Source organism: Salvelinus fontinalis, chromosome 5 (assembly GCF_029448725.1).
Source record: "Salvelinus fontinalis isolate EN_2023a chromosome 5, ASM2944872v1, whole genome shotgun sequence".
In the NCBI taxonomy this organism is placed as follows: Eukaryota; Metazoa; Chordata; class Actinopteri; order Salmoniformes; family Salmonidae; genus Salvelinus; species Salvelinus fontinalis.
Window position 1 is genome coordinate 40,856,555 of NC_074669.1, and position 27,331 is coordinate 40,883,885.

At 43.1% G+C, this 27,331-nt stretch overlaps 2 protein-coding genes across 5 annotated transcripts in view; both read left to right on the forward strand.

Annotated features, from left to right (window-relative positions):
* LOC129855587 (zinc finger CCCH domain-containing protein 3-like) overlaps positions 1-1,683 on the forward strand; it is a 90,974-nt gene extending 89,291 nt beyond the window's left edge. For all 4 annotated transcript variants that reach the window (XM_055923408.1, XM_055923410.1, XM_055923409.1 and 1 more), the window contains exon 12: positions 1,358-1,683. In XM_055923408.1, coding sequence (XP_055779383.1) covers positions 1,358-1,389 — 32 coding nt within the window. In that variant the 3' untranslated portion in view covers positions 1,390-1,683. The remainder of the gene's footprint in view (positions 1-1,357) is intronic.
* A 9,757-nt stretch (positions 1,684-11,440) lies between these two features.
* LOC129855588 (transcription factor MafAa-like) lies at positions 11,441-16,155 on the forward strand. Its single transcript, XM_055923412.1, has one exon. It carries the CDS (start codon positions 12,577-12,579, stop codon positions 13,501-13,503), a length of 927 nt encoding a protein of 308 aa, XP_055779387.1. The 5' UTR covers positions 11,441-12,576; the 3' UTR covers positions 13,504-16,155.
* Positions 16,156-27,331: the final 11,176 nt, after the last annotated feature.

Here is a 27,331-nt window from a genome sequence, read left to right on the forward strand (position 1 = left end):
CCTCAAAGAAATTCTGTCTCGGAGCTCTATGGACAATTCCTTTGACCTTATGGCTTGGTTTTGCTCTGACATGCACTGTCAACTGTGGGACCTTATATTGACTGGTGTGTGCCTTTCCAAATCATGTCCAATCAATTGAATTTACCACATGTGGACTTCAATCAAGTTGTAGAAACGTCTCAAGGATGATCAATGGAAACAGGATGCACCTGATCTCATTTTCGAGTCTCGTAGCAAAGAGTCTGAATACTTATGTAAATAAGGTATTTCTGTTTTTGATTTTCAACACATTTGCAAAAACAATTATCTGAAAACCTGTTTTCACTTTGTCATGATGGGGTATTGTGTGTAGATTGATGAGGATTTTTTTTATTATATCCGTTTTAGAATACGCCTGTAACGTAACAAAGTGGAAAAGGTCAAGGGGTCTGAATACTTTCTGAATGCACTGTATATGTTTTGATTTCTAAGGTTCGTATCATTCACAACTAAAGCTGCCAAATAACTCTAAATCTTGTGTAGAAGACCTGTTTTAAATTATCACTTTCATGCTCAACGTTGCCACTTCATATGCACACTTGCTCCGGATTGGGAAGAATATCCTTTCTATTTTATTCCACTAGGTTCAATTATATTCTTCTTACTATATTATCATATAAAATAGTGGCATAGGACTTATAGGCATATATTGTCAGCTAAATCAACAAGCCTACTGCTTATGGCATGGAGCATAGCCAGATAACATACAGTAGGACAACTCATATTCTGTTCTTCTGAAATACATTTTCTTTAGAACTGACTAAAATAAATGATGGATTTATTTTGATTGTGTATTTTAAATTGATTTATTACACTTTTTAAATGTAGATTCCAAAGCCACACATCATCAGCTTGTATGTAGCTTGTATGCTAAAGATGCTAAACTTTTTGTTATGTTAATTAACGGTCAATTACCGTGATACCGGCAGCCTTTTGCATGACAATAACCGGCTGACAACATTTCATGACCGCCACAGCCCTGCTCTCCACTTTACATAAATTAACCCAATAGCTATGCATCACTGCCGGGGCGTACACACGTATGCACACACACCCCCCTGTTCTCCCATTCATTCAGTTCCCAGTGTGCTCATCAGCGGAGATGCCATCACTCAGGCTTTCAGTAGGACAGAGAGCCCTGCGTTTCACCCATTCACATCCTCAGGCACACCATCAGTCACACACACATACACACAGCCTGTCGTTTTGTACACCCCTGTGGTTGTAGAGCGATCTCTCTGCTGTCTGACATGTTAGTTTTGTTGGTATCTTTAATCACAATCTGTTTCTGTCTTGCCTGTCTGTCCGTCCTCCACAGAGAGAATACTGCAGATCAAGCCTCGACTCTAGAACTACAGGAACTCGAATGGATACTGCCTGAACACCAGATGAGCTTTGAAAATACTACAGAGACGTATGTATTGAATGCTTATGGAAGCTCTGACGTTTCTCAGACCCATATCTGTGTCCGCTCTCAACCACACTCAGGGTCTTTTAATGTAGCTAAAAGTTTGCTTTATGGACTCATTCATTTCATACAGCAATGATGTTTGTAATAAAGATTGTATTGATATTTGAACATGTTTTGTTTTTTTGTAAATTGGAGATTGACGAATTTGGAATAAAATGTATGTTATTACTGTACATGCCTTTGTTTGACTTTGTTTTGCTCTTGGGGTGGGGGTGCTAGCCTCTATGATTGTCTGCTTTAAGGCGCATGTATTCTGAAAAAAGGGCATCCTTCTGATAAAATAACTATTACCCACCAACCTCTCTCCCTCCCACATTCTCTCATCTTCCATCCCTCTCCGGGATCGGTCTCTTCTCCTAGATTGTGCTCGGTCTCTCTCACGCCATCTCTTTGTGTCATATAATTAGTGTGTAGGGAGATGGAGAGTGGCACAGAGAGGATGTTGGGATGTGTAATCCATCCATTACCTGCCTACCGAGCCCAGAGCAGCCCCTGATAATAAAACTATTACTACGCCCTTTGTGTGTTTGTGTGTGTGTGTCTCTAGTGTGTGTGTGTATATATGTGTACAGCTCCTGATATTTAGGCCATTAATACGCTATTTAACCGAGGCGTCGTCACAGTGACAAAGGACTGTTGCGTCGCCCTGGGGAGCATGTTCACACCGCGGAGCTTACCACGGCAACCCAGAGCATTAATTCACGCTAAGGAGCTCACACACACAATGTAGACCGAGGTTATTGTAGTAGCTAAACTAAAACTGAAACGAATACGAAAACGAATCATGAAAAAAACAATTTAATAAACTGAAATAAAATAATTGACAAAACTAAAACTATACTGAAACTATTATCTTTGACTCCAAAACGAACAAAAATTCAATAAAAACCATCATGAATTATGTTCAGTTTTCTTCCTAAACTTTGGGAAAAAATCTAATGGAGGTTTTCAATGGGGGTTTTCAAGCTTTTGGGGGGGGGGGGGGGGGGGGGGGGTTCAAGCTCCTGAATCTAGTGGGCAAATGATGTTAGGAGATGGCAATGTTTCCAATAGGTCTAGCTTGTGCATCACTATCACTAGCTAAACCGGGGAAAAACGGCTAGGTAGCTAACTTGATTATTCTTACAAGTTAAAAGGCATTTGATTGGCGTAAACCACTATGCATCAGTGGTGTGAACGTGGGCGAAACACGAGTTTCCTTCCACCATATTTTTTTTGCACCAGTCTCAGCGCTATTCCCTTTAAATCCAAGTAATGTTGAGGTTGACTTAATAATTGAAATGTAACCTCTGATCTGACCCATCACCTTATGTATAACTGTCCCCCCCCCCAATGCAAGAAGTGACTTCCCAAAAAACACTATACAACAATACTTACTATGTATCTTACAGGATGAATGCGCAACAAGCTCTCACTGCAGAATCCGTTTGTCCATAAATGGCAAATTTCAAAGGTTAAGATGAGGCATTCATTCCGAATGATTAAGTCAAGGGTTAAAGTTTGGGATAGGGTTAAAGCAAAACAACTCTAAGATTAAGTTTAGTCATTAACTCTGAACGGTTAAAGTAACTGCCCAGTGTTTCCAGATTTCTATTAAATATGCTTACAATATAAATGTTTTTCCTTCCAATTTGTTTTTATTAAGTATGCTAAAAAACTGCTTTTCTGAGTTGGAATGGTGTGGGTTTCCCCAACAACAGAATGGTGTGGACGTATACCGGTCATAAAAAATATGCACGCGAGTAGACTGCTGATTGGCTAGCTCATTCTCCTCTAGACCGCTGATTGGCCAGCTCATCCTCCTCAGGGAGATGACATCATGTTCTATGAGGAAATTGCAAGCATTCTTTAAATGGTCTGTTTGAGATAGAAGTTTGAGGTGGATTTTATTAAAGTGTTTTTTCTCCAATATATGCTTTGGTCACAAATACGAGTATAGGACTCATCAACAACATAATTTGGTTATGAGTTAACAGAATAGGAACTCTTCAAAGTAAGTTTTTCTGTGGGCAGTCACTTTAAGGTAAGGGTTGAGGTTTGTGATAGAGTTAAAACAAAAAACAGTGCCTAGAACTGGGATTGAGCTCGCGACCCTCACCCTCACCCTTTCCCCTAGTGGCCGGTTTTGTAGTAATCTCCCGATGTCCTGCTTACCTGGACAGACGTCGAATTTCACAGTGGATCTTGAGCGACCAAGCTGGAATGAGGACAGGATTGGATGATTAGGAAACGACTACCCTTTCTTTCACTGTCTTTTTCCCCCAATATATCTAGATGCAGAAAGTGCACACCAGTTCTGCCCACTGTAACCATCAATGTGCCCATGTGTGCATGTGACTAATCCCCCTGATTCTCTATGTGACCTATTGACAGTGGAGAGAGAGAGAGCTGGACATGATTGTAACACGAGACAAAATTCACAAATTCTACACTACAATGTAGTCATGTCTTAAAGATGCAATATGCAGAAATCACTCCGCCATTTCCTGGTTGCTAAAATTCTACAGTAGCATTGGTACAATTTAAGGCCATGTGGCAATCAATAATGCAGGCACTAGGGATGGGAGCATGAGGGTCTGTGCAGATGAGATGTAGTCGTGGTTTGTGTGCATCTGTATATTGACGTTTGTATGTGTATGTTTGTATCTGGTGTGGATTATTTCTTTTTTATGACAAATAAAATATTTTTAAAATTGAAGGAGCACACACACCGAACCCCACCAGGGTTTGATTTCTAAAAGATTTGATTTCTGAAAGATGTGTCCTGAGATTTGGTCTAAAATCCTAAATTAATCAGGAATGAGCAAGGTCAACTATACCATAAGGACCCCTTATTCATGTCCTCATTACATGTTGTGCAAAAAGACCACTCGTGGTCTGTAAAGTTTTTTTTAAACAATATTGGAATCACCATGGTCACAACCACAAACTGTCAACTCCATCTGCCTGATAGATTAAGATGGAATATTAATTTTGGTTCAAATATGTTACATTTAATTCGGTTTTAGTTATAAAGAAACTGAGAGAGAAAAAAAATGTGACTGTGTATACCACTACAATGAAGAAGAAAAAAAATATATACAGTACCAGTCAAGTTTGGACACACCTACTCATTCCAGGGTTTTTCATTATTTTTACTTTTTCTACATTGTAGAATAATAGTAAAAATATCAAAACTTTGAAATAACACACATGGAATAATGTAGTAACCAATGTTAAACAAATCAAAATATATTTTATATTTAAGATTCTTCAAAGTAGCCACCCTTTGCCTTGATGACAGCTTTGCACACTCTTGGCATTCTCTCAACCAGCTTCATGAGGTAGTCACCTAGAATGCACTTCAATTAACAGGTGTGCCTTGTTAAAAGTTCATTTGTGGATTATGTTTTTCCTTCTTAATGGGTTTAAGCCAATCAGTTTGGGGGGTGGTATACAGAAGATAGCCCTATTTGGTAAAAGACCAAGTCCATATTATGGCAAGAACAGCTCAAATAACCAAAGAGAAACGCCAGTCCATAATTATTTTAAGATAGTCAATGCGGAAAATGTCAAGAACTTTAAAAGTTTCTTCAAGTGCAGTCGCAAAAACCATCAAGCTCTATGATGAAATTGGCTCTCATGAAGACCGCCACAGGAAAGGAAGACCCAGAGTTACCTCTGCTGTAGAGGATAAGTTCATTAGAGTTACCAGCCTCAGAAATTACATCCCAAATAAAATTTTCACAGAGTTCAAGTAACAAACACATCTCAACATCAACTGTTCACAGGAGACTGTGTGAATCAGGCCTTCATGGTCGAATTTCTGCTAAGAAACCACTACTAAAGGACACCAATAAGAAGAAGAGACTTGCTTGGTCCAAGAAACACGAGCAATGGACATTAGACCGGTGGAAATCTGTCCCTTGGTCTGATGAGTCCAAATTTGAGATTTTTGGTTCCAACCGCCGTGTCTGAGACGCAGAGTAGGTGAACGGATGATCTCCGCATGTGTGGTTCCCACCGTGAAGCATAGAAAAGGAGGTGTGGGGGTGTTTTGCTGGTGACATTGTCAGTGATTTATTTAGAATTCAAGACACACTTACCCAGCATGGCTACCACAGCATTCTCAAGTGATACACCATCCCATCTGGTTTGGGCTTAGTGTGACTATCATTTGTTTTTCAACAGGACAATGACCCAAAACACATCTCCAGGCTTTGTAAGGGCTATTTGACCAAGGAGAGTGATGGAGTGCTGCATCAGATGACCTGGCCTTCACAATCACCCTACCTCAACCGAATTAAGATGGTTTGGGATGAGTTGGACCACAGAGTGAAGGAAAAGCAGCCAACAAGTGCTCAGCATATGCGGAAACTCATTCAAGACTGTTGGAAAAGCATTCCTCATTAAGCTGGTTGAGAGAATGCCAAGAATGTGCAAAGCTGTCATCAAGGCAAAGGGTGGCTACTTTGATGTCTTCACTATTATTCAACAGTATAAATATTTAAAAAAAACATATCTAAAAAAAACTTCTCCGTAAAACATCAACTCCATCAGAGTGCTGAAAGATCTGATTAGAGTGGTTATTTTTTAATGGGATTTTTCTAATTAATAATTTTCCATATTTTACAAATGTTTGTATTTAACTCATTTTTAGAAGCAAAAATATGTTTGTTTTGAGTATCTGTTCTCAACTCCGTCAGAGGCTTGTCAATATTTGACTCACTGCAACATATTTTTACATTTACGTTTTGGTCATTTCCAGGCGCTCTTATCCAGAGCCATTTACAGTAGTGTGCGCATACATGTTCATATTTCATACATATTGCTCAACAATTTAAGTATTTGCTGTGCAAGATCTAATGGATAATGTTTGTTTTATAAATGTTGCTTTATGTTCTAAATCTAGAAAAACATACCAAAATGCTAATGGAATTAGCCCTGGAGCATTTAATAGTGCTATAAAACGAAACAAAAAGATTTTGGGAGATTTCTGTTACATATTGTTTTTAAATCTAAAGTTAGAATTAAACAATCAAGGTTTTTAAACACTTGTTGGACAATAATTGTAAAAATGAAATGCCTTTTGTGGTGACTGACGGAGTTTACATAAATCCAACAAGTTGCATTTTATGAACACATTTTTGGGGGGTTTTGTATGATAGCTGATACTTTGGTCTATCAAGCATATAGATTAAGACAAATATCTGTGGGAAAAAAGTTTAGATTGTCCCGTCTTTCAAGAATTCTTGAGCTCTAAAACAGCAACATTTTCTCTCAGCCTCATGGCAAAATGTGTAATAAACTGTGTGGTTGGAGCCCTGAATGCTGATTTGGCTGGGAGCCATGGTGTATCAGACCATGGGTATTACGGAACGTGTTTGATAAAATGCTACTGTTCTAATTACATTGGTAACCAGTTTATATTATCAATAAGGCACCTTGGGGGGGGGGGGGGGGTATATGGCCAATTTAACAAGGCTAAGGGCAGTATCCAGGCACTCCGCATTGCATCGTGCATAAGAACAGCCATGGTATATTGGCCATATACCACACCTCCTCGTGCCTTATTGCTTAAAAATAGCATGAGATTAGCTATTAGACTTCACATTTTTTTCTGTGTCCCATGGCAACAAAAAAAGTTTGGAGAGGGGGGCTTGCTCGAACATTGCGGGCCATTTTGAGCCACGCCACTGTAGGAGACGGGAGCTATCACTCTTCCATCCTCCCTTCCTGTTTCCCTACTCCCTCTCCCTCTTGCTGAAGATGTAAGTGCCTTAGACAGGTGTCTGCTGCTGCTTGTCTCAAACCCTCAACACAGGCTGCTGAGCTCGGCAAAGCCTAATTAAGATCAATATTTGAATGTTTTGTGAAAGCGCACAAGAAAAGGGAGAGGGGAGGAGAGAGAGGTGTGTGTGGGTTGGGGGGGTGGGGGTGTGTTATGTGTGTGTTTATTCTCCCCAGTAGATAGCAGTAGCATAAAAAATGCAAACTCATTATAAACAGTGGCTATTCCATTAATAAAGATCACAGTTTCTTTGTGAGAAATGATTCATTAGCTCTCTCTCACTCGTCCAACCATTTTCTTTCCTTCTGTCATTACCTCTCTCCCTACATTATCTTCATGTCTCATAGATTCAAGATGTGCAAGTATTGGATAAAGAAACTTACTTTTTCACTGACTCAACGTAAGCTTTGGCAAATGCCTTACAACATGTAGTAGTAGGCAAGTATGTAGGGTTTTCTGTCAAATCTCCATTTAACATGTTGCCTCTTTTCTGTTGCCCTTCTGTTGGCTTCATAAAGTGTGTATGTGTGTGCATGTGACTGCGTGTCCCTCTAGAAATTGAAACTGATTCCTTAAGACCAGCATTTAAGACTTTAAGATGGCCACAAAAACTCTTTCACTGATAACCTTACCCCCCCCCCCCCCACACACACACAGACCAAGGAGAAGACTTTGGATAGAAGAGGGTTAACTTCGCCCAAAGCTTGCGCCCACCCTGCTCAAATAATCTCCCACTCGCTATGTGGATCTCCCGCGTGCTGATGTCCATTTTTGCTTAAATCGGTAAGAACTGCACCAGCAGCGAACACCCGATATGCAAAGGCACAATGAAATCCCTGACTTCTTCTAAATGTATGTCTCAAGGCCTCGGCCACACACACTTCCCTCTCACAATGAATGGACCTAATGGCAGATCTTCTTAAATGTGGCCCTTCAATGCGGACTGCTTAGCTTGGCGTTTGGGGTCCGGCTCCTGCTTATTTGATAAAACCCCAACCCCCGTTATGATGACTTAGTGCACCTTAAACTTCAAATACCTTGATATTTCTCTCCCGTTTCATCTTACAGTCCTACTTTTCTTTTCATCCTAGCCAGCAGATTTGAGCCAGGGAGAGAGAATGCGTCCCAACTGGCACCCTATTCCCTATATAGTGCACTACTTTTGACCAGAGCCCTATTGGCCATGGTCAAAGTCGTGCACTACATTCGGAATAAGATGCCATTTGGGAGGAAAATAGTGTATTTCACATCTGTAGTGTTGGACAGGAAGTTGAGCTCAGCGCAGTGTCAGGACGCACACAGTGTATTTCACAGCTGTAGTGTTGGACAGGAAGTTGAGCTCAGCGCAGTCAGGTGCAGGTTTGATGGTGGCTATAGGCTACTCTTCTGCCCTATTCATCTCATATTATACCTGACTAAGTTAACTTACTGCTTGCCCTCCATCTTTTTTAAATCTCAATATCACTAGACCACACGAGTCTGGGGGGCCTAGGGGCCATGTAGGCTAATTTGACAATGCACTACCATTACGCATTGCCCCTTAACCATTATTATCTTAGGCTACTGCCGTTTTTCATCTTATCACTAGAACACACCAGTCTCTCTGCAGGGCCTAAAGGGCTATGAAAAATATATGCCTTTAATTTATACTAAACAAAAATATAAATGCAACATGCAACAATTTCAAACATTTTACTATATGTAAATCAGTCAATTTAAATAAATTCCGTAGGCCCTAATCTATGGATTTCACATGACTGGGAATACAGATATGCATCTGTTGGTCACAAATACCTTTTTTTTTAAAAGGTAGGGGCATGGATCGGAAAACAGTATCTGGTGTGGACACCATTTCCCACAATTATCATGCTGAAACAAGAGGTTTGGGTGTCGGATGAACAGCACGACAATGGGCCTCAGGATCTCGTCACGGTTTCTCTGCATTCAAATTGCCATCGATAAAATGCAATTGTGTTCTTTGTCCGTAGCTTATGCCTGCCCATACCATAACCCCACCGCCACCATGGGACACTCTGTTCACAACGTTTACATTAGCAAACCACTCACCCACACATTTACATTTACATTTAAGTCATTTAGCAGACGCTCTTATCCAGAGCGACTTACAAATTGGTGCATTCACCTTATGATATCCAGTGGAACAGCCACTTTACAATAGTGCATCTAAATCTTTTAAGGGGGGGGGGGGGGGTTAGAAGGATTACTTTATCCATCCTAGGTATTCCTTAAAGAGGTGGGGTTTCAGGTGTCTCCGGAAGGTGGTGATTGACTCCGCTGACCTGGCGTCGTGAGGGAGTTTGTTCCACCATTGGGGTGCCAGAGCAGCGAACAGTTTTGACTGGGCTGAGCGGGAACTGTACTTCCTCAGAGGTAGGGAGGTGAGCAGGCCAGAGGTGGATGAACGCAGTGCCCTTGTTTGGGTGTAGGGCCTGATCACACGACACCATACACGTGGTCTGCGGTTGTAAGGCCGGTTGGACATACTGCTAAATTCTCTAAAATTACATTGGAGGTGGCTTATGGTAGAGAAACTAACATTAAATTCTCTGGTAACAGCTCAGGTGGACATTCCTGCAGTCAGCATGCCAATTGCACACTCCCTCAACTTGTGACATCAGGCATTGTGTTGTGTGACAAAATTGCACATTTTAGAGTGGCCTTTAATTGTCCCAAGCACAAGTTGCACCTGTGTAATCAGCTTCTTGATTTGCCACACCTGTCAGGTGAATGGATTATTTTGGAAAGGAGAAACGCTCACTAGCAGGGATGTAAATAAATTTGTGCACACAATTTAAGAGAAATTAGCTTTTTGTGCATATGAAACACTTCTGGGGTCTTTTATTTCAGCTCATGAAACATGGGACCAACACTTTACATGTTGCGTTTCTATTTTTGTTCAGTGTAATTTGATAAAGAACTATTCTTCCATTATGCTTTAATTGTCCCTCGACTGACCGCCTAACCCAATTTGCAGAGAAAAGACACAAGTGAGCAGAATCTCAGTATTCATCCTACCCTCCCTTGAGACGCATATCACTGGTATCGACGTTCTGCTCAACCCTCTGCTTTCATTTTCTTTAACCCGGGTGCCTCTCCAGATGAAGACGTATGTCTCCATGATGGGGAGCGTACATTGCGCGTTGCACGCGAAGTTTAATTATTTGTCGATCCGCGGAGATGGGTCGGCATGCAATTTGTAGTTAATTGCGACTTAAAACCCATGCGCAAGGGCCATCACGTGGAATAGCCTAATTGTAATTAACCCCCTCACACCCATCGCCCGGACCCTCAGCCCGACGGAAAATGCGGCTTGATTTTATGGGCGCGTGGCACTAAATCCATCACCACATAGGGTGGACTCGTGATTGGGGAGGCCTGGCCCGGGGAGGCCAGGTTCTTTCTTGTCCCTCAGACCACAGCTGCATAGGACATGTGTCCTTGTATGTGGCATAATATACATCAAATAAGAAGCGTATAATAACACCTTTCCAACTTTTACCATCTCACTTCATCCCAATATTATCTCATGCTTGTTTTCTATACGCTTTTCGTTAGGTGTTTCATTCAGTTTTGAAGTGAAACCTGAGACAACTTGTTGCTGTAAGATTTTTTTATGAGATCGTTAACGGGACTCCTCTGCTACCAGTGTCCCATAGTGGCTTTACGGAGTGGCCAAGCACCTCAAAGTTAACCAGCCTCTCTTATTCCTCCCTTGTTTAGTCTGTTTTGTCATATAATATTGATAATTCTAACGTTTTTGTTATAAACTGGAATAGATCTATTGTCACCACTGTTCATTTTTTTTCCGTTGTTTGCTATCAATCATGTGGATGTAAGCTAGCCTAGCGGGGCGCCTAGCGGGGCGCCTCCCGCGTACCTTACATGTGCCTGCCTCTCTCCTCTCCGTGCAGTAGCACGATCTCGTCGCTAGAGGGGGGAGATGCACCTGTTCCGCAAATATGAGTTCTGCGTTCCGACAGCTGCCGGCTGGTCCCAGCGCGAGATGTTGCTATAGGATAATGCAAATCCACCGCTGTCATCTTCTCCCATTGGTCCGTCACATACGAGGTGGGAGGTTCGGGCGCGTGGTGTCTTTAAAAGTGCAAATTGCCTTTCCCAGCGTCTCAGTGACACTGCGATGTGGCGCTGCACTGCAGAGCCGAAAGTAACGGCCATCTGCCAGATAGAGAGAACCAACTGTGAAAGGAATTCATCAGCTCACACACACATATACACACACTCTCACACACAGGACGCAACGTTCCCAGAGTGAAGGGGGAAACCGTGGGGACCGGCGCATTCGTGAGTACACAGCAAACTGATAAATCTGGACTGACCATTCAGAAACGGCACCACTTAGTCCTGTGTCCCACCACAGCTTAAGGAATATCTATTTTTAATATACATACCTATTTTCTGCTTGTAAGAACTCTTGAGAACTGTTTTTCTCCGAACCATTCCATTGTGGACTCCAGCAGATGCAGAAAGTGGGAGTTTAAAAAAACTACTTTTTATTTTATTTTTATAACGTGTTTACGCGCGTGTGTCTAGTGCACAGTGACTTTTTTTCCGAGCAGTAATGCTCGTGTCTTGTGTGGAAAGTTTTATTCTGGTCATATGTAACACATGCTGCATGCTGCAGTAACTTCAGTCGCGAGCATCGCGAGCCTTCCTGCTCTCCTCCTGCAGAAAGCCTGGACTCGCTGTCCTTGCGTCAGTCGAGACGAAGAAGAAGGATACAGGAAAATATCTACATTTTTTTAAACAGACAACAAGAGAGCAACAACTCCAGAACAGGAGAGGAGAAAATAAAATGTTCCCCTGTGCTGCTTTCCTTCACAACCACTGACTGAAGGACAGTAAATCAGAAGGCGCGAGCCGGTACAGAGGTGGAGGGAGGACAGGACCGGTTGGTGTCTCCAAATTTCACCAGGGGGCTCGAGTTTCAGCCGGCCCTGGGCCGTGGTATTAAAAAGTGAATTTGACCTGGGATAAATTGTCAACAAGAAAATCGGCAGAGGAGAACTGGCAGGTGTACAAGTTCATTTGCGTGCATACATATATTAACACCGGCGCCGCTATACATAGTTGTTGTTTTAAGGACTAGCAGCTTAATACGAAGTACCCCCTCATCTATACAACCTTACAACTCCACACACCGGGCACACAGACGTCCTCTTCGAATCGAAGAAGCAATCTACATCCGCGAGGGCTGCCCAGTGTCCTGCCCGTTGTTGGTTTGGCTGTGAGGGCGGGAGTCGTCGCATGGACTGACATGGCCACCGACCTCGCCATGAGCGCAGAGCTGCCCAATAGCCCACTGGCCATCGAGTACGTCAACGACTTCGACCTGATGAAGTTCGAAGTAAAGAAGGAGCCTCCAGAAGCTGACCGTTACTGCCACCGCCTCCCCCCGGGATCCCTCTCCTCCACCCCGATTAGCACGCCCTGCTCCTCCGTGCCTTCCTCGCCCAGCTTCTGCGCCCCCAGCCCTGGTGGCCAGTCGAGCCAAAACCTGGCCAACGGCGTCAACAGCAACAACAGCGGCAGCAGCAACACCCAGAGCGTTGGCGGTAAGCCTCAGTTGGAGGACCTGTACTGGATCCCCAGCTACCAGCACCACATCAACCCCGAAGCCCTCAACCTGACCCCCGAAGATGCGGTGGAGGCCCTCATCGGCAACGCCCATCACCACCATCACCACCACCAGGGCTACGAGGGCTTCCGCGGCCAGCAGTATGTAGGGGAGGATCTATCCGCGACCTCGGCCGGTCACCATCACCAGGCCCACCATCACCACCACCACCACGGACACCGCCTCGAGGACCGCTTCTCGGACGAGCAGCTGGTCAGCATGACAGTGCGCGAGCTCAACCGGCAACTGAGGGGGTTCAGCAAAGAGGAGGTGATCCGCCTAAAGCAGAAGAGACGCACGCTCAAGAACCGAGGTTACGCGCAGTCCTGCCGCTACAAGCGCGTGCAGCAGAGGCACATGCTGGAGAGCGAGAAGTGCACGCTCCTGAGCCAGGTGGAACAGCTGAAGCAGGACGTTGCGCGCTTGGCCAAAGAGCGGGACCTCTACAAGGAGAAGTACGACAAGCTGGCGAGACGAAGCTACAACGGTTGCGGGCCCGGTAACAACAACAGAGACCCCTCCAACGGAAACCACGGGAAACTGACCTCCACGGAATTCTTCATGTAAGAGACTGATTCGTGACATGACTTTTGCCCCCTTCTTAAAACGTTTTTTTTTTTTTTGTTGTTGAAATATATTATTTATATTTTTCTGTTTGCATTTTTTTGTTTACAGTTATTCCTTTAGGAAAAACACTCAGTGTACATTTTAAAAGTACAACATAGCATAATGCTTCATATTTAAAGAAACAAGCAAGTTAGGTGCGCACATAGGCTAAGTAGCCTATTCTATGTGCGCAGATATAATTGTTCGATAAGTCTTAAAGATGCTCCTTGAATGAACTTCAATACACTAAGACCTCTTGATCTAGACATGGGATCACAAATTGTCAAATCAATAGACTGATTCATATTTTATGATGCAATAGATCTCAGAGAAACCCTGAATAACATTTGGAGTCTTACTGAAACATGTGAATCAAACTTGGCAAAGTTGACCTACTGGACAGAAAAACCAAACTGAATCCTTTTGTTTTTCTCAGACATTAAATCCGTACCTGTTTGTTTTGATTCTTTATATGGGGTCTTAAAAGAGAGCCTTGAGCATATTGAAGCTTGTGGGACTCAAGGAAGAGAAACCGGTATTTATTTTATCATTGGGACTGAATTGAAATCAAAGTGATCGAACCACGGAAAAAGCAATACACCTTTGCAGCTCCTGCAAGACCCGTTGATGCACCGGACTGTAAAGATGGAGGGGACTCCCTGATATGGCCTTCCATCCCCGTTAACGTAAAGGGAACATTTGAATATTGCAAGTTTAGTTCCATCCCTTTTAGCAACCCTGCATGCAGGACATGTATGGTACGGTACCCCAAACCTCCAGTCATCTAACACGAAAGCATGGCCCATGGTTCTTTCGTCCTGTCTTGGTACTTCCCTCTCCTCTCTCCTCCCTCTCTTCCTAGGTTAAGGCCAAGGACGCGTCTTAACCGATATTTTCAATCGATTTTTCTATTGTTTTAAAACAAAACAAAAACAAAACAAAAATAAATGATCAACTGAGCCAGATATTAGACTTTATTTATTCCCAAGTGTACATATGTGTAGAGAACAGTTTTTGTGTTATTTGGTTACCTTACTTTTCATAGCTTTTGTTGCTTGATGATGAAGCAGAACGTCTTAAAACAATGTTACAGCATGCAAATAGTCTACGATATCCTTTTACTTCTACTGGACATGTGGCCCATATGATGTAAATGAGAAGCCTAACTGCACTAAGATAAGAAACATTTTGGGGTAACATTTTTTTTTTATGGCGTATTGATAGTTATGGTAATAAGGTGGATATAGAAATTCGATGGGAGGTGATTTACATAATAGCTACAAATATAAGGATGGCATTCGCTGCTAAAACTCTATGCACCAACTTAACTAAACTCTTAATTCATGGATTTTTTAAAAGTGTATAATAATAATAGAGGTGATCTGGCGGCTTGTGAATACTAATTTATTTTATTTTTTTACCTTTATTTAACTAGGCAAGTCAGTTAAGAACAAATTCTTATTTTCAATGACGGCCTAGGAACAGTGGGTTAACTGCCTGTTCAGGGGCAGAACGACAGATTTGTACCTTGTCAGCTCGGGGATTTGAACTTGCAACCTTTCGGTTACTAGTCCAACGCTCTAACCACTAGGCTACCCTGCCGCCCCCAAACTAATTCATTAAGTCCGCAGTACGGTGTCTTATAGCTCAATATATCTTCTGTCTGGTCTGATGTGTAGAGAGATGGCTACAGAGGGCGCTTGTTTTTTGGCATACAAATTAGAATATTTTGATCTGAGGGTATGGTGCCGACTTAGACTAACTAAAAAATCCTTACTCTCATCAAGAAATCCCTGGATCGTGTGTTACCTGCTGCCTAGATATATGATGTGCAATATTGTGCAGAAGTTCTGAACCACCTTGTCAATGCCGGTTGTTAGTGCAAGGCTGATGGCGACCTGTGTAGGAATACAGCCAGGTTGACACGACAAGGATAATTATGAGAGGTGTTTGCAAGTCGAATCATAATTAGGTGGAATAGAGGTGTTGTTTTCTACCTCCCAACATGCTGTACAGAAGAAGATAATGAGTTATCTTGGATAATTGCATAGATTTTAAGTGAACTTCATTGTGGTGCAAATGCAATTCGTCTTCACTTAACGAAATAACTTATTTTGGTACTTTTTCTGATCTTAAACATTTTACAAAAATATGTCCTATTTTAGTGAAAAGTTATTATTGATCGATTATCAATCAATCAATTCATTCATCACTCAATCAGACAATAAAGCGGAGAGATGTGTCATTGGCCTCTGAGATTTAACCTGTGTTTTTGGTGCTAAAATTATTTAGAATTTTTAGAATTCCAACGTGAAACAGGCCTAAACACCAGGATCGTGGCAAGATGGTGAAGTATATTCTGCACGGTGCTGTCGATGCCGCGTTCACGTGATAGTCGGAACTAGGAAACTCGGAAATATCCGACTTCCGAGTTTCTAGTTCCGACTAGTATGTGAACGCTATATCTGTAGGCTATATATGATTTCTATATATTTATTCGAGAAACATTTAAATGTCCAAAGTGTGAATAAGTCTTAACAAAGACATGTTTCAAAATGGAATGTTGTTGAGAATCTTGTTTTCGAAATGTTTAATAAAAAATTATGTTCAAAATCTGTTCATCATTCCCGATGTCTTTCGTTTAAATGTGCCTTCAAGCATTGAACAGTTAGGCTCCGCCGTAAATATAATTTTTACTCAATACACACAAAAGGTTAAAACATCTACAGTAGCCTTATAAGAAAATAAATAGCAGTTTTTTTTATAGGCCTATAAATTATTTCGAAAATAATTGTGCAAATGAAACACCTCTCGCCTGAAGCGCTCGCCTGTTTGCAATAATAAAGACCTCGATTGCCTTTAGAGAACGAATATCTCACATGTTTCAATTAAATTATAGATTTACTAATTTTGAGAATATCCAGTGAAACACCAGCAGATGTTTTAGCTATAACCGAGCAATTCAAGAATCGTCCATAAGCGTAATATATAAAAACAAATATATATATATATATATATATATATATATATATATATATATATATATATATATATATATATATATATATATATGCCTAAATGAAAAAGGAATCAGGCAAAATGTAATGACAATTTTCTACTTAGCCTATAGGCTAGCTCAGAGTTAAACAAATGAACGTAATTCTAATAGTTTAGATAGCCTATGTTTGTGGATCAGGTTCTGCAACGATTGGCCATCTAAATAAGGCTACTGAGCTCCAACGAAATGAGAAGCAATCTGTTGCAAAAAGTATAACATACAGAACCGAAACCACAATACTCACATTTGTCTTATTTAAAATGTACAATTATGATATTATTATTATCACTATCATCACTATCCTGACGTTCATGTTGTGCTGTATTTTAACCGAGATAAGCTACACGTGAACGTGCCTACTTTCATCATGTCAAACGAAACAGTGTAGTCTATATCACACATCAACCGCAATTTCTGTAAGGACGCACATTAGTCTAATTTAACCGCCGTTCGACAGACGATGGGCACGAGCTTCTCCACGTCCCTCTGCTCGGTATCCGGTAACACCACTGGACCAAATTGTCTTTCTATGCATCCGTTTAGGCTAGTCAACTACTCTGCGTGCAGCCCTTTCTCCCCTGGCCACGAGCTTCCCACTGGGCAAAAACTGTTTCCATGTCATTTCAACAAAAACATTCTATGTGATGAAGTTGAATCAACGTGGAAAATTGATTGGACTTTTTTCACCCAACTTTTAACCTAAATCCAATGACATGGTGCATGTTTTTCTTGAATTCACGTTAGTTGACAACTCAACGATATGAAAATCAAAACTAGATGTTGAACTTAGTCTGTGCCCAGTGGGTTGTAATGTCCGGGGAAAGCCCTGCACGGCACCATGTGATGGATGGATGGCTCATGGACTTCGCGCGCGTTTACTGCCCTGGGCTGGCAATGCTCGCACCGCAAAGGGGAGGTTCAGAGACGTCGCTGGTATAAAAGGTAGGAGAGCAGACATCTCTCTCTAACCGCAGTGAGCATGTTTGTTTGTAATGTGGAGTGTTTAAACAGTGTGTTTAGAGCAGTCAGGCCTAATTTTGGTGCATTATAACTGCAGTGTGCTGCAATCTTGTTTTGTAAGGGATGGACCAAAATTAGGCCTGACTGCTCTAAACACACTGTTTAAACACTACACATTACAAACTAATTACTGCAGTAATTATGCAGTGAACTGCAGTTACAGTGCAGTATTACTGCAGTTCATCTGCAGTATTCTGCAATTACTGCATCCAAAATACCACAGTTGACTGCAGTTACTGCACTTTTAATGCAGTTTCAAAACTAAACTTTTTATGCAAAGGATTCATTCAGGTGTGTGTGTGTGTGTGTGTGTGTGTGTGTGTGTGTGTGTGTGTGTGTGTGTGTGTGTGTGTGTGTGTGTGTGTGTGTGTGTGTGCGTGTGCGTGCGTGTGCGTGCGTGCGTGTGTGCGCACGCATGCCCACCCACATGTGTGTGGGTGTGTGAGTGACACAGTGGGGGTCGGTGCTGTTTAAGATGAGGGGGACAATACTTTTTTTTATGAGCAGGACCTTATTTCTATTACAGCATATTCGACGACTGTAATTCATATTCCATTCACCCAGTTCAATGTAACATCGATAGGTTTAGGCTACTACATGATACTCAAATTTTCCCTATACCCATCATGAGGTTGCTACAACCTAGCCTATGAATGAAAGTTTACAATGTAGAGGCACAGGTTTAGAGAAAAATGTGAGTGATCAAGGTGGCAGACAGTGACACTGTCAATACTGCCTTGCACACTCTTGCCTGCATCTAGCTGACCTAAAGTGTAATCCTTAGTCCAACAGTTGCAAACTAGAGTTTCTATTGGAGAAATTCAGGTGTGTTTATCCCTGTTTTGTTGCATTTGTTTTTGTTTGTGAAACGTTTTTCAACAGAATCAGCGGAATGAATACAGTGCCATGAAAAGTATTTTCCTTCATTTTAATTTTCTCTACTTTGAATTATTTTTGATAATAAATGTTATCAGGTCTTCAATCAAAACCTAATATTAGATAAAGGGAACCTTAATGAACAATTAAAACAACAATTACATACTTATTTCATTCATTTTATTAACAAAGTTATGCAACACCCAATGCCCCTGTGTGAAAAAGTAATTGACCCCTTGTGTAAGCGGTGTGAAATTGCTAGCTAGTTAGCTGGGTGCGCACTAGTAGCGTTTCAATCGGTGACGTCACTCGCTCTGAGACTTGAAGTAGTTGTTTCCCTTGCTCTGCAAGGACCGCAGCTTTTGTGGAGCGATAGGTAATGATGCTTCGAGGGTGACTGTTGTCGATGTGTGCAGAGGGTCCGTGGTTCGAGCCCAGGTAGGGGCGAGGAGAGGGACAGAAGCAAAACTGTTACACTTGCACTCAATAACTGGTGTGCTACCTTTAGCTGCAATGACTCCAACCAAACCCTTCTTGTAGTTGTTGATCAGTCTCTCAAGTCGCTGTGGAGGAATTTTGGATGACTCTTCCATGAAGAACTGCTCTAAATTAGTGACATTTGCGGGTTTTCAAGCATGAGCTGCTCATTTCAAGTCCTGCCACAACATCTCAATTGGGATTAGGTCTGGACTTTGATTAGGCCCTTCCAAAACTTCAAATTTGCTGCTTTTTAGCCATTTTCACGAAGACTTGATTGTGTGTTTTGGATCATTGTTTTTCTGCATGACCCAGTTGCGCTTCAGCTTCAGCTCACAAATGGATGGCCTGATATTCTCCTTTAGAATTCTCTGATACAGAGCAGAATTCATGGTTCCTTCTATTAAGGAAAGTCGTTCAGACCCTGAGGCAGCAAAGCATTCCCAAACTATCACACTGCCACCACCATGCTTGACCGTTGGTATGAGGTTCAGTTTTGGTTTTCACCAGGCATAATGTGACCCATGTTTTCCAAAAAGTTAACTCAAGTTTGCAAAAGAAGCACCTGGATGATCATCAAGACTCTTGGAAGAATGTTCTATGGACAGATGATTCAAAACTACACCTTTTTGGATAACGTGGGTCCCATCACATGCAAATACAGTTCACTTTCATAGCAGCCACATACAAACAGCATGATAACTTTGCTCGTTAATTCCTTCTCGTATCTAAGAATTCTCCTCCTATCACTTTTTCCCTTCACTTGTGGACTTCAGTGCTAGCTACCATAGCATCCCTCTGTTTGAGCTGGGTGTTTGTGTATGCTAAACTAGCTAGCTGCATTTGCTAGCTAAGTATGTGAAATTGAAAATAACAAAATATCTCTCTCTCGCTCTCTCTCCATTTTTTAAGAAATTCATTTGTTCAAACCCTTTCAACTATTGTCTTTCTCTCTCTTTGAGTCAACTACTCACTCACCACATTTGATGTACTGCAGTGCTAGCTAGCTGCAGCTTATGCTTTCAGTACTAGATTCATTCCCTGATCCTTTGATTGGGTGGACAATATGTCAGTTCACGCTGCAAGAGCTCTGATAGGTTGGAGGGCGTCCTCCGGAAGTTGTCATAATTACTGTGTAAGTCTATGGAAGGGGGTGAGAACCATGAGCCTCCTAGCTTTTGTAGTGAAGTCAATGTGCCCAGTGGAGGATGGAAGCTAGCTGAACTCTGGCGACACCATGGTGCTACCCTACAGAGTGCTGTTGAGCCTACTGTAGACCTCCATTGCAAAACTGTGTGTTTTAATAAATGATTTGGTGATGTGAATATAAATAGTCTAGATTCATCTAAAAAGGATAACTTTTCAAATGTTTTACTATTTATATGAAATTCATTGAGGAGGATGGTCCTCCCCTTCCTCCTCTGAGGAGCCGTGTGTGTGTGTGCCACTCACTCCAAATGTGTTTTCTCTCCGGGAGCAGTAAGAGCACTGAGGGGTGAGGCCGATGTGTCAGATCTTGTGAGTGGTGATATGACATCCATCCAGTCATCAGATTAACAGGGTTTCCATACTACTTCAGGGTCACTGACATGGAGCACGCATCACAGTTCTATGTGTATGCTTCATGCAGTTAGCGTCGTTCTATTTAGGTTTCAGACATGCAAGAAACATCTGTGTTACAGTAGTTGTGTGTATGTACAGAAAGTGGTTCTTCCATGGCCAAAAGCCGAAAAAGCAAGGGGACCAGCGGAGGCTCCTCAGAGGAGGAAGGGGAGGACCATCCTCATCAGTGAATTTCATACAAATAAAAAGAGTGAAACTTTAAAGTTATAATTTTTAGGTAAAACACACTGTTTTGTAATGAAGGTCTTACAGTAGCCTCAACAGCACTCTGTAGGGTAGCACCATGGTGTAGCCGGAGGACAGCTAGTTTCCGTCCTCCTCTGCGTAACAAAAATTAAGGAAAAAGCAAGAGAGAGAGCTATATTTAGTTGTATTTCATTTCACGTTCACTTACTTAGCTAGCGAGCCAGGTTAGCCTACTTAAACATAAAACAGAGGGGGATACAATGTTAGCTAACTGGCTATGGCTATCCAACAATGAAACTCTTCAAAGTCAAGCTAACATTTGTTTTATTTATTGCCACTGGGGCCCGCTGGTGTAACTGCTAAACTGTTTGCTGCTGACTGTACACTGTACTGCATGATTGTAGCGGGTTTACTAACGTGTTAGTTCTAGTAGCTATGTTGACTATGACGTTAATATCGTGACAACGATGTAGGCTGTGTGTAGTGGTTGTGATATAAAGGTTTGGCATGGTAAGTTTTTTTTGCCTGGTCACAAACAGCTCATGTGTTGTGCACTGAAGTCCACAACTGAATTCTTTTTTTGAGAGGAATTATACAATGATCAAAGGGATCATGCTGTTTGTATGTGGCTGCTATTACAGGGAAGAATGTTTGCTTGTTATCAGGGGTATATTCATTCTGCCGATTGTGTTGAAAAACATTTCTCAAACGGAAGCAAACGGAATGAAAAAGGGATAAACATGCTTGAATTTGTCCAATGGAAACGTTCATTTGCAACTGTTGGACTAATGATTACACGCTAGATCAGCTAGATGCAGGCAAGAGTGGGCAAGGCGGTATTGAATGTGTCATGTATTGAATATCATGTAGTAGGCTAAACCTATCGATGTTACATTGAGCTGAGTGAATGGAATATGAATGACAGTCATCCAATATGCCGTAAAAGAATTAAGGTCATGCTCATTAAAATGTAAAAAATCATTGTCCCACATCTTAAATGACACCGAGCGCCACTGAAGGGGACTGACTGTATGAGACATGCATACAATTCTGTCTATGCATGTGTTACTTATTTTTGTGTTCAGGTATTGCACTGCTTGTATCTGTGTTTTCGTCTTTGTGTGTTACTGTTTGCAAAAGTGTATGTAGCTATGTGGCATAGGGCATGTCAAATAGCAGGTTTGTTTTCTGGTCTCAGTGCTGTATCACAGTACTCTGTTTACGGGAGGGCAGGGAGAGAGGCTCCGTGTGATATTTAAGCAATAAGGTTAGATAAGGTGTGGTATATGGCCAATATACCACGGCTAAGTGCTGTTCTTATCCACGAAACGCGGAGTGCCTGGATACAGCTCTTCGTCGGGTTATATTGGCCATATATCACAAATCCGAGGTGCCTTATTGCTATTATAAACTGGTTACCAAAAATTAGAGCAGTAAAAATAAATGTTTTATCCTACCCGTGGTATACGGCTGTCAGCCAATCAGCATTCAGAGCTCGACCCACCCAATTTATAATGTCTGATATACCACGGCATTCAGCCAATCAGCATCCTGGACCCAAACTACCCGGTTTATAATTAAGCTGTAGTGCCTGAGTGGGTGTGGTGTATTTAATCAATAACGCCCGATGGGGTGTGGTATATGGCCAATATACCACGGCTATGAGCTGTTCACTGTGTGGTTCGAGCCTTGAATGCTGTTTGGCTGAAAGCCGTGGTATATCAGACCGTTTACCAAGGGTATAACAAAACATTTCTTGTTACTGCCCTAATTACGTTGGTAACCAGTTTATAGTAGCAATAAGGCACCTCTGGGGTTTGTGGTATATGGCCAATATACCACGGCTAAGAGCTGTATCCAGGCACTCCGTGTTGTGTTGTGCGTGGGAACAGCCCTTAGCCGTGGTATATTGGCCATATATACCACACCCCCTGGTGCATTATTGCTTGAATATAGCCAGGAAAATAGCTGAAGAGTGATCTCGAAATTGGACGTCCATCCATGTCATGAGGAAGTTGGGAAATGCCTTCAAAACCAGCTTCTTTTTTTAACCCTATCCCAAACCCAACCCATTCTGGAATCAGTGGTGGGAAAAGTATCCAATCTTCATACTTGAGTATAGATACCTTAATAGAAAGTTACTCAAGTAAAAGTGAAAGTCAGCCAAAAGTAAAAGTAAAAGTAAAATATACTTAAGTATCAAAATTAAAAGTATAAATCATTTAATATTCCTTATATTAAGCAAAGCAGACAGCACCATTTTGTTGTTTTTAAAATGTATGTATTACGAGGGGCACACTCCAGCACTCAGACATTATTTACAAAAGATGCATTTGTGTTGAGTGAGCAGGCCAGAGGCAAAATTTGACAATTTTCCTGTCCTGCTAAGCATTCAAAATGTGACGAGTACTTTTGGTTGTATGGAGTAAAAAGTACAATATTTTCTTTAGGAATGTAGTGAAGTTAAAGTAAAAGTTTTCAAAAATATAAATAGTAAAGTACAGATACTCCAAAAAACGACTTAATAATACTTACTAGTACTTTACACCACTGTCTTGAAGGAATGCCTCAACTTAAAGACATGCTCCGGTATTTTGGAAACTAAAAATGTATTTTTTAAACCTCCCCCTTTGGCCTGGATGTGTCCATGTGTAGTTCAGACATGCATAATCTATGAGCAGAATTACTGTTCTATCGCAATTAGCCATGAAATCCCTAGTTTGAAGCTGTGCCGTGCCATTTTCTCTACATTTACCCCCACGTGGGCCAGCCTCCTAGCAATTTGAGTTCTAGCCAGTGAACTTCAGCCTCTCGCATTTGAGTGATAACTAGAAGAGACCAGCCCAGTATTATCCAATTAAGTTGCAGGGCTGGCCCAACAGCTAAGTGGACACAGCAGATAGAGGGAGCAATGACGTGGTGCACTTATCTGCGCATACGTGATGTAGTACGCAATTTTCAGGGACCACTTTTGGCTCATGATTGCTAATAACTACTGGCTAAAAAGTATACAAAAGTCCCGGAGAAACTCTTTAAAGTTTAACCTTATCCAAAACCTTAACCCCTAACTTCGAAATGTGATCTTTGGAGCAGTTTCTAAATTATACCTTTGGAGAAATGGATTGATGCTGAGTAGGAGCAGCAACACAGGGTATCAAAAACACTTTGAAGTTGGACGTTTGGAACATCTTTGAAATTTTACCTTTGGAGAAATAGAACAATGCTAAGCTGGAGGTGAAACTTGAAAATGAGACATTTGAAGAAACATGGAGAAATGTCTAATTATGCTGTGAGAGCTTGTTGCAGCTCTGCTTTATGTCGAGCGTAAGAACAGCCCTTAGTCATGGTATACAGGACAAATATGACAAACCCCTGAGGTGCCTTATTGCTATTATAAACTGGTTACCAACATAAATAGAACAAACAAGTATTTTTGCATCAAAGCTGTTGTATATTGTCTGATATATACACGTCTGAAATGCTTTTTCAGCCATTTAGCATTCAGGACCCAAACTAAAAATGGCCAATATAGCTGTCACGTTCCTGACCTTGTTTTCCTTTTGTATAGCTTTGTTTTGTTGGTCAGAACGTGAGCTGGGTGGGCATTCTCTGTTTTTGTTCCTTGTTAAGTGTCAGGGTTAATTGACCTTGTATGGCTCTCAATCAGAGACAGGTGTTTTCATTTTCCTCTGATTGAGAGACATACATAGGGAGGTTGTTTCACATTGTTTGGTGTGGGTGGTTGTCGCTGTGTCTGTGTTTATTGCACCACACGGTACTGTCTCGTTCGTTTTGCCTGTTCATGAGTTCTGCGTGTTTTATGTAAGTTCCATGATCAGGTCTGTCTACGTTGTTTGTTTGTTATTTTGTATAAGTCAAGTATAGTTCGTGTCAGTCTTCGTCTTTTCAATAAATTCATTATGTCAACATACCTCGCTGCGTATTGGTCCACCGATCCTTCTCTCCTCTCCTCGTCCGAGGAAGAGGAAGAAGTAGACAATCGTTACAGAACCACCCACCAAACTAGGATCAAGCAGCAGAGAAAAGGGCAGCGACAGCAGTGGGAGAAAACCCAGGACCCCTGGACTTGGGAGGAGATCCTGGACGGTAAAGGACCCTGGGTTCAGCCAGGGGAATATCGCCGTCCCAAGGCGGAGTTGGAAGCAGCGAAGGCAGAGAGGCGCTGGTATGAGGAGGCAGCGCGGCGACGCGGTTGGGAGCCCGAGAGTCAGACCCAAAAATTTCTTGGGGGGGGGGGCACACGAGGAGTGTGGCAAAGCCGGGTAGGATACCTGAGCCAACTCCCCGTGCTTACCGTGGAGTGAGAGAGCGTCGTACTGGTCAGACACCGTGTTATGCGGTAAAACGCACGGTGTCCCCAGTACGCGTGCTTAGCCCAGTGCGGGCTATTCCACCTCGCCGCACTGGTAGGGCTAAGTTGGGCATCGAGCCGGATGTCATGAAGCCGGCCCAACGCATCTGGCCTCCAGTGCGTCTCCTCGGGTCGGCATACATGGCACCAGCCTTACGAATGGTGTTCCCGGTTTGCCAGCATAGCCCAGTGCGGGCTATTCCACCTCGCCTCACTGGCAGGGCTACGGGCACCATTCAACCTGGTAAGGTTGGGCAGGCTCGGTGCTCAAGAGCACGTGTCCTCCTTCACGGTCCGGTATACCCGGTGCCACCTCCATGTACCAGTCCTCCGGTGGCAGCCCCCCGTACCAGGCTGTCTCTCCGGGTTCTCTCTCCAGCTGCTCCCACCTGTCCAGCGCTGTCAGAGCTTTCCTCCTCTCCAGTGCCTATACCACGCACCAGGCTGTCTCTCCGTCTCCTCCCTACAGAGCTGCCCGTCTGTCCAGAGCCGTCCAGCCAGGACCAGCCAGAGCCGTCCAGCCAGGACCAGCCAGAGCCGTCCAGCCAGGACCAGCCAGAGCCGTCCAGCCAGGACCAGCCAGAGCCGTCCAGCCAGGACCAGCCAGAGCCGTCCAGCCATGACCAGCCAGAGCCGTCCAGCCATGACCAGCCAGAGCCGTCCAGCCATGACCAGCCAGAGCCGTCCAGCCATGACCAGCCAGAGCCGTCCAGCCATGACCAGCCAGAGCCGTCCAGCCAGGACCAGCCAGAGCCGTCCAGCCAGGACCAGCCAGAGCCGTCCAGCCAGGACCAGCCAGAGCCGTCCAGCCAGGACCAGCCAGAGTCCGTCCAGCCAGGACCAGCCAGAGTCCCTCAGCCAGGACCAGCCAGAGTCCCTCAGCCAGGACCAGCCAGAGTCCCTCAGCCCGGACCTGCCAGAGTCCCTCAGCCCGGACCTGCCAGAGTCCCTCAGCCCGGACCTGCCAGAGTCCCTCAGCCCGGACCTGCCAGAGTCCCTCAGCCCGGACCTGCCAGAGTCCCTCAGCCCGGACCTGCCAGAGTCCCTCAGCCCGGACCTGCCAGAGTCCCTCAGCCCGGACCTGCCAGAGTCCCTCAGCCCGGACCTGCCAGAGTCCCTCATCCCGGTGCTGCCCCTTATCCCGGTGCTGCCCCTTATCCCGGTGCTGCCCCTTCATTTAGGTGGGTTTAGTTGGAGGGTGGTCATTGGGAGGGGGATACGTAAGTGGGGAGTGACTATGGTGGTGTGGGGACAGCGTCCAGAGCCGGAGCCGCCACCGTGGACAGATGCCCACCCAAACCCTCCCCTTGAGGTTGAGTTTTGCGGCCGGAGTCCGCATCTTGGGGGGGGGGGGGGGGGGGGGGGTAATGTCACGTTCCTGACCTTGTTTTCCTTTTGTATAGCTTTGTTTTGTTGGTCAGGACGTGAGCTGGGTGGGCATTCTCTGTTTTTGTTCCTTGTTAAGTGTCAGGGTTAATTGACCTTGTATGGCTCTCAATCAGAGACAGGTGTTTTCATTTTCCTCTGATTGAGAGACATACATAGGGAGGTTGTTTCACATTGTTTGGTGTGGGTGGTTGTCGCTGTGTCTGTGTTTATTGCACCACACGGTACTGTCTCGTTCGTTTTGCCTGTTCGTGAGTTCTGCGTGTTTTATGTAAGTTCCATGATCAGGTCTGTCTACGTTGTTTGTTATTTTGTATAAGTCAAGTATAGTTTGTGTCAGTCTTCGTCTTTTCAATAAATTCATTACGTCAACATACCTCGCTGCGTATTGGTCCACCGATCCTTCTCTCCTCTCCTCGTCCGAGGAAGAGGAAGAAGTAGACAATCGTTACAATAGCACACACTCTCAGGCCTTATTGCTCAAATGGTAAACAAGTCTACACTATGCCAATCAATGATGCTGTGGTTTAGTGGAAGCTGTTTTTTTAGGGCCAGACCTATTTTGGTCAATTCATTCAGGTAAGTGTGTGTGTGTGTGTGTGTGTGTGTGAGAGCTGACTGAGCAAAAACTAGAGGGGGAGTATAGGAACAGAGGAGAAATGCTTAAGAGGAAGCTGATTACATATGGTGTAATTGTTGTTGTTGTTATGTGTTCTACTCCCCTCATTCCTGCTGATATGTCTAGGGAAATTATGCACATTTATTTAGCTTTTCTTTTGGACTACTGGTCT